Genomic DNA, 8,026 nt, shown 5'->3' on the forward strand with positions numbered 1-8,026 from the left:
CGCTGGCTCCCCCCGGGCTGCTCACCCGGCCGGCCTGAGCTTCCGCCGACGCCGGCTCGGTACTCTGGGAGAGCTCCTCATCGTCGGCTGCAAGGAGAAAAGTGTGTCATTCCCTCCAGGAAAGAGCACTGGGGTGTCCTCTGCGCTGCCAGGCACGTGGGCTGGGCTAAGGGATTTCTGCGTTAGGATATTGGGTGCAGGGACTGGCGAGGGTTTCCCACTGGCCAGAGCGCTGCTGAGAAGTTCTGTAGGAATGAGGGCTTGTTATGTCAACGACAGTCTGCAGCCCTGGATATGTTTCAGAATTCTGTTTCAAAGGAACTCTTTTTTTTTTTTTTTGGCCAAAATGCCCAAAGCCTAGCACTACCCCAGTTCTGGGCACATAGCAGGTGCTCAATAACGTTTGCTCCATGGAATGACTTCCAGAGATCGGGTGGTGGTTAGTTCCTTGATGATCCCTGGCAACGTTAACTGTACTTGTTCAGTATGTTTCCTATGGCTTGGTCCTGCTGGGTGGCAGAGTGGGTTAGCTAGGTTCTTAGGCAACTAGAGAGAAGAAAAGGGCTGGGTGATAGATGGGAGCAACCACAGTCCTTCAGTAGGTCAGACTGGAAGGTTTCCAACATTTGGAGTTCATTGCAAAAGAAAAATAAGCATGGTCTCCACACCAAGCAGCCACTGAGGGATAGCAACCACTGTTTGTCTCTGCCTTCCCCTAGCTGCTCTACTGGATCCTTGCCAGGTGTGACCTTCCCCACTAACATGCCTAGTGCATTTTACTAGTCACTAGTCAAAAAAAAAAGAAAAAGAAAAAGAAAAATCCCTCTGGTGAGCCATAAAGCTACACTGAAGGAACAGTCAGTTTTAGTCTCAAAACACAGAAAATGGCTGAATTTGAAAAGATAAAATAGACAGGTGTTTTCTTACGGCCGGAATTGTATATTGGGCATAGAGAAATTCAGCTAGAGTTTAATGAGTGGGTAGCTATAAACTCCAGACTCTAAGTTCTAAAAAGATTCATTAACATTGACAGAAACTCATAAACGTGGCCCAGGAAGACATAACAGTTCTCAGCATGATCTACCCTCAGTACAGGGCTGTGGGAGAAAAGCTAAGGTGGAATTATATCATTCTTATTTGGAAATACAGTTTTGGCATGAAAAATTGAACACTGGATGATTCTGAAGTTTTCTGTCTAATTTATATATTTTTTAATATTCTCAGTGATGTTTGTAAAAAGCCATTGAACCATCATAGTTCCCCAACAAAACTGGCTAGTCTGTATCCGGGTACCAGGTAGAAAGAGATGTTTCACACTCATTCATTCATTTACTCGCTCCCTCATTTGTGTGATGGTTAAACATCTATTGAGCATCTCCTATGTGGGTGCTGGAGTCAAATAACAAATAAGACATAGCTGCATATCCACGGCAACTTCACTGTCAACCCTCATGCACTGTCTAACCCTCTACCTGTGGGCCCCAGAGTGAAGAGAAGCCTCTCTCTCAATCATGGGGATGGTAACCTGGCTCCCACAATAGATCACTGGATTCTGGGCCTCAAATGCATAAGATAAAGAACCACAAAACCTAGGACACGTCTGCTAAGAACCATGTTTATTGTATTTTAGAGAAAAAAACCACACTATGACACTAGCCTAGGATGAAACATAAAGTTAATGCTGAAAATACCTGGGTGGATGGAAGAAGTGATCTCAAATCGGAATTGCAGCTGTCCACTCACATGATCTGTTGGGAGCCTGCGGCCAAGTGTGTAGCTGACCACCCTATCCCTAGAAGGAAACAAGCACCATCACAGATCAGGTCAATATCCCTCCTCTTAAAGACTATACAGTGTGCTTTCTGTGCCAGCAGGTGAGGCGGACAAGCCCAGGGAAGCCCCAATAATAAGAGGTGATGATCGGCTCAGGTGTATATGAGACAATCCTAAGATAAAAATGGGAAAGTACACGTGCTCAACGGCAATGCAAAACTGAAGGAAATCCTTATCGAATATTCTAGAACAGGAGTCAGCAAACTACAGCCCATGGACAAAATCGGGCCCACCACTTATTTTTGCACAGCTTGCAAGCTTTTCACATTTTTAAATGAGCAGGGAAAAAAAAGCAAAAGAAGAGTAATATTTTGTGGCATGTGAAAATTATATGACATTCAAATTTCAGAGTCCATAAATAAAGTCTTATTGGTACACAGCCACGTTTATTAGCTTGTGCATTGTCTGTGCTACCTTCATGCTACAATGGCAGAGTTAAGTTGTTTGGACAGAGACTATGAGGCCTGCAAAAATCTAAAATATTTAACACCTGGCCCTTTACCGAAAAAGTTTGCCAGACTGTGTTTTAAAGCAGAGAGAGAGAAAGAGAACAAATGAAGACATGAATGTCCTTTTCTTCCTTTCCACATGCATTCTTTTATTTTCCAAATATGCCCGTAACAGTGGGCAGTGTCCGCAGGTACACATGGAATGTCTAAGACAGGATGTCTCACTTGTCACTGCAGAGCCGGTGGAGTGCTACGGAAAGGCACCTCCTGCATGATTGGGAACACAAGACTCGGGGGCTTGGGTCACTGGCCTGTGGCTTCCAAGTGTTCCAGCTGCAGGGCTCCCACACACACAGACCCCCAATCTCCACCCTGCACTCCTTCATCATCCCCTCTATCCACTAAAAGCAATTTCTTCATTACTAAAAAATAACCATCCAAGGGGAATCACCCTGAAGCTTTGCTATTATATTTTCATCAATAATATAGCTTCGGCAGAGTAAATTACCCCCTACCCCAGATAGGAAAGTACTACCTCGGGGTATTCAGGAATTAACAAACGCAGTGTACCCAATAATAACAAAGACATATTCCCAAACCAGTTGTTACTCAGATGATTCTGTATTCATTCCATCTGTGACATTCAAATAAAAAGATAAATCATTGGGTAGCAGTGTAAGTGTTAATGTTTCTTTCTACAAAGCACTGGCATGTGAAACAAACAACATATATCTCAGTGATCCACTGGCAATATTTTTCTTTGATAAGCCTTGGCTCAGTGTTTGAAGCTCCTCAGAAATCCATTAAATAAAGCATTACATGGAGGAAAAATAAGATGATTCACAATATTTTGTCTACTTAGAAAGGGCCCAGGTCAATACTGTGAAGTAGGTTGTGGGGAAAATAAAATAATTTAGTCAGGCTCCCTGGACGTTTCTTGTAAACAAATTGTGTGTGGGTGGAGTTAGTGTGCATGGTGCACCCATGTATCTTTCTAGTTAATGCTTTTGTGTGCTCTGCAGTTTGTGAAGCAGGCTGAAGGCAGAGAGCTCCTCCCTAACCACAGAGCATGGTTTACTCTGCTGGCAGCTGCTCAGGTTCAGTTTTACTTTGGACTTTGCTGGTAGCAGTTGAGTTTCTGAGTTTCTCTGTGGACTGCTTAGCTCATAGTGTTGTGTGTGCTGAATAAAGACTATTCCTTCGTCAGCCAAGGCTCCAAGGACTGCTTTGTCCAGTTACCTAGCTTGTAGACCTGTGTGTGAAGGGTTTGTGAACGGGCTTGAGGAGTCTGTGAACTTCAGGCCCTAGCCCTAGCTCTACAATTGGCATAGTCGGCAGGATTACACCACAATTGGTATAGTCTGTGACAGGATTCTGAGCAGGTACGGGAGCCAAGAAACCCTCGGAAAGAGGAGGAAATGTGGCTACTTTTGAACATCTAGTGCCCCATGGCCACTTTCCTGTTGACTGGGATCTGCTTGCTGCTCACTGCACTGAAAGTCGGCACAGACCAGGCACTGCAGCAGAAAACCCCTTAGGAGGCGAAGGAAATGTGGCTGTCTTGGAGTGTGCAGTGCCCAGTGGCCACTTTTCTGCGGACCAGAGCCTGGCTTTTGCTCACTCTGCTGCAAACTGATCAAGATTTGAAGTGGAAAGCAGAGTTGTTGGCAGATGACGTGCAGCTACTGGAAGATTCAAAGCAGAAAGCAGAGTTGTTGGAAGCACGGATGAATGTCCTGGAGGGTGACGTGCAACGACTGGCCACTCCAGCTTCTCACACCAGGGAAGACGACGAACCCAGTGGTGAGTTGGAGGAGACTGTGTGTCCCCAGGCATGACCTGTCGTGCATCAGAAAATGAAGCGTGAGCAGCCTATGGGAATGGGCGGACAACCAATGGGCAATCCACAGGTGACTCAATTTACCACATATGTGTCATATACCCAGGTTGAGTTAGTTGACTTGGGGAGACAGTTTTGGCAGAAACAGGGGGAGCCCCTGGCTGTTTGGCTGTTGGGGTTATGGGACTTAGGGGTGGATAGTGTGATGTGCTCTGGTGAGGAGATGGAAAAATTAGACTCCATCACCATGCACCTGTCCCTGAGGCAGCAGCTGCACAATAGCTGCAGGTATGCACAGGGCCAGGGAATCACTCCTTAATGGAATGGGTGAGTGCAGCTGCCCGAACCATGTGGGCAAATGCTGGAGAACTGCCCAAGATTGTTAGTAAATGGCAAACGTATGCTGAATCAGTTCAAATAATTTGAGAGCTGGGGATGCGGCAGTCCATATTTGATGTGAACACTTGTGGCCCAGATGATGAAGATTTTACAGGCAGCATGAGAGAGACAGTGCTGCAGAATGCCCTGTCAACATCCTTCGGGTCACTGATGGCCATACTGGCCCCATACATTGGTCATCCTATACATGAGGTAACGGCCATGATAGCCAGCTTGGGTGAAGTACAGGACAGCAGACAAGCAAAAGGGGTCCAAAAGGTGGCTAAGACCAAACCCCAAGAAGTACTTGGGATTTTATCCCAAAGGGACCAAGCAAGACCAGCCGTAAGCAGATGTGGCTTGACTTGCTTGCAGCAGGGGTTGATGAAAACAAAATTGACTGGCAGCCAAATACAGTTCTGTTTGCCTTGGGGCAGCAATTGTGCTTTGAACAGCGTTTCACTAAATGTCTAGAAACAGGTAGCAAGTTACATTCAGTGGATTTAAAGGTCTTTTTGGTTGCTCCTGAGGAGGCGGATGAACTGTTCCATTTTGATTAGGGAGCAGGCCAAGGTACTCGTCTTTTGGGGGCAGGCGAGGACTGGAGTCCTCATGTTGACTTGGCAATGATGAAGCTGATACACTGGCTAAGGTAAGATGGCTGGAGAGAGCTCCAGCAGCTGATGTAGCTGGGTGGCTACATTGGAGAATGCAGCATGCTGGCTGTAAGGCCGGGTGGTCAATGGCTCGCCAGGTGCCGCATTAACCCGAGAAAAAGTGCTCCTGATGAGCAGATGTGCCCCTGATGGGCAGATTACTTGTGTGAGAGTGCCCCTGACACTGTGGCAGGTGGATCTTGTGGGACCACTGCCAAAGCGAGCTACTGGTTTTCTGTTTGTATGGCCTTGTGGGTCCCCAGGCCAGGTGAGGTGCCTATTCCTGTGGCCATCCTTTCTCAGGATGGCAAACTGGCATGTATCTTACCAGAGGGGTGAGAACTTCCCTATTGGAACCAATAACCCTTCTGTCTTTTCACCCATAGTGTTCTGGCTGCAGGCACCGCACCAGAGTCAACTGGGTACATACATACGTTGGCGTGATCATCAACTGAATATGCACTGAACTTCACATCAGTATGACTACAAGATTCCCAGGGAAAATCACACCAATGAAGACTACTAACCGGACATGTGTGGCTAAAGGACAGAACTACAGGATAAGCCTTAAGCCATATCAAACAGACAATAAGTTGTATAAACAGGTCATTTATCCTCACTAAGGGAACATTGTGGAAGATTCTTAACGCGTAGACTGTACGGCGAGGGACCCTGAAGCGGTGGATTGTGGGGAAAATAAAATAATTTAGTCAGGCTCCCTGGACGTTTCTTGTAAACAAGTTGTGTGTGGGTGGAGTTAGTGTGCATGTGCACCCCTGTATCTTCCTAGTTGATGCTTTTGTGTGTTCTGCAGTTTGTGAAGCAGGCTGGAGGCAGAGAGCTCCTCCCTAACCATAGAACATGTTTACTCTGCTGGCAGCTACTCAGGTTCAGTTTTACTTTGGACTTTGCCGGTAACAGTTGAGTTTCTGAGTTTCTCTGTGGACTGCTTAGCTCATAGTGTTGTGTGTGCTGAATACAGACTATTCCTTCTTCAGCCAAGGCTCCAAGGACTGCTTTGTCCAGTTACCTAGCTCGTAGACCTGTGTGTGAAGGGTTTGTGAATGGGCTCGAGGGGGTCTGTGACCTTCAGACCCTAGCCCTAGGTGTACATAGGTCTACTGTGACCATAAGAAATACATCTTGAACACGAAACCTAATTGAAATCAGGGGAAGCCTAAAGACATCCAGCCAGTGACATACAAATTAAATGTATTATGCTTTGCACTTGCTTTCCAGGCTTTTCTTTCCTTTGCTCTTCATCCACTTAAATATCTTCTGAGCCCCTGCCCCGTAAGAAGTGCTGCAGTTCACACAAAACAAGTAACACAAGCCCCTGCATTAGGTAGCTTGCATCCAGCTGGGGGCGTAAGGTAGGGCCACTACAAAAAAGCTCGACAGCCGGTGACACTTCCAAGGTGGAGGAGCTGAGGTGGTGGGGGTCACAGGCAGAGAGTGCGCTGAGGGCTGGGGTCTGACGGGCCAGAGCAGGGAGCGCTGGACAGGAGCGCGGGCCTGCGGAGGGAAGCTGGGGCGGAGGGTCTCCAAAGCGAGGGACGCGTGGCTTCCACGAATGCACGTGCTGAGGACCAGGGCGGCCCTCGTGGCCCGGGCTGAGTGCCCCTCACCCCGACGCCCTGCTCCTGCCTCCGCTGGGACACCCCGGCAGTGGCGGTGCTGCAGAAGCGGCTCTGAGGCGCACCTGTTCCGGCGGGCCGGGGGGACCTCTTTCACCTCCGCTCCCTGGGTCACCGCCTAGCCATGTGCCTCCTTCAGCAGCCGGCCGGGAGGGCGCAGCGGCGTCTGCTCGGCCGGCGCTCAGCTGCGGGGACGCCGCGGTCCCTGCGGCCGCCGAGCGGGGGGACAGTGCGCCGCAGAGCTGCTACCTGAGCGCCTAACCTAGGCTGGCAGCGCTCTGCCTGGTGCTGGGGACGAAGGTCCCTACCCAGCCCCTCTTTCTGTCCTCCCGCCCACCCCTGGCTCAGTGTCCACAGCTGCGACAGCAGACGGTGCGCAGAGCAGCAGAGAGCGACAAGTGTGGCCAGTGACGAGCCAGCCACATGGCCGGGCCCAGCACGCCTGCCCCGCGAGGAGCCTGTTGGAGGCGGCGGGCCCGGGGGCTTTGGAGAGAGCAGGGTGAGCACTGACCTCTGGCTGCATCTCTGCCACCCACAAGCCTCGTGCTCAGGTCATGATCTGCCCTTTCCCCTGCTCCTTTCCGCATGGGAGGAAGGGTGATAATGCTTAAGTCCCAGAAGCTTATGAGGCCTAACTAAAATAACACAGATCCCAAGGAATGCCGTTCTCTTCTGAGTTCCTACTGTGTGCCCGCAGCTGTGGCAGGGTCTCTACTCGTGCTGGAACAGTCCTAGCAGCCGTGGAAGGGAAGGTGCGAGCGCCCTTTCCAGCCCGTGGCTGCAGCAAGGCCACGTGCGCTCCCGGGGCCTGAGCGCCAACCACGTGTGTGCTACACACAGCGGCCACAGGGGTGAGGTCCCCTCAGATGTCCTTGTGATAATCATCAGTGACTCCCAAGTCCTTCTCCAAGTCCAAAGAACTTTAGATTTAGACACTTGGAAATTCTGCCTAATTTTTCTCATTCCTTTGATATCATTCTAAAGATTGTATATTACATGGAACCGTTTGTTTATGGCCAGAGAGCTATACCTAGTTTTTCCAAATATCATTGCTGTTACCTAAGGAAATACATTTTGTACATAGGGATTTTATCTGGTGATCGTTCACGTTAGTGAGAACCATGAGTGGACGTGAATGTAAAAGATACAAATCACAGAAACATATATATATATATTTTTTTGTCTTTTTCCGTGTCCGGCAACAGATCGCAACCCTCAGTGTTGCCCCCGTAC

General features: G+C 48.8%; 1 protein-coding gene across 1 annotated transcript in view; it reads right to left on the reverse strand.

Moving 5' to 3' along the window:
* The window catches only part of LOC103607515 (E3 ubiquitin-protein ligase HECW1-like), a gene marked incomplete at its 3' end in the record, with an annotated part of 23,306 nt that extends 23,225 nt beyond the window's left edge, over positions 1 to 81 (reverse strand). Inside the window, exon 1 of the mRNA XM_008592012.1 lies at positions 26 to 81. Coding sequence (XP_008590234.1) covers positions 26 to 81 — 56 coding nt within the window. The remainder of the gene's footprint in view (positions 1 to 25) is intronic.
* Positions 82 to 8,026: the final 7,945 nt, after the last annotated feature.

Source organism: Galeopterus variegatus, unplaced genomic scaffold (genome assembly GCF_000696425.1).
Source record: "Galeopterus variegatus unplaced genomic scaffold, G_variegatus-3.0.2 Scaffold7502, whole genome shotgun sequence".
NCBI lineage: Eukaryota > Metazoa > Chordata > Mammalia > Dermoptera > Cynocephalidae > Galeopterus > Galeopterus variegatus.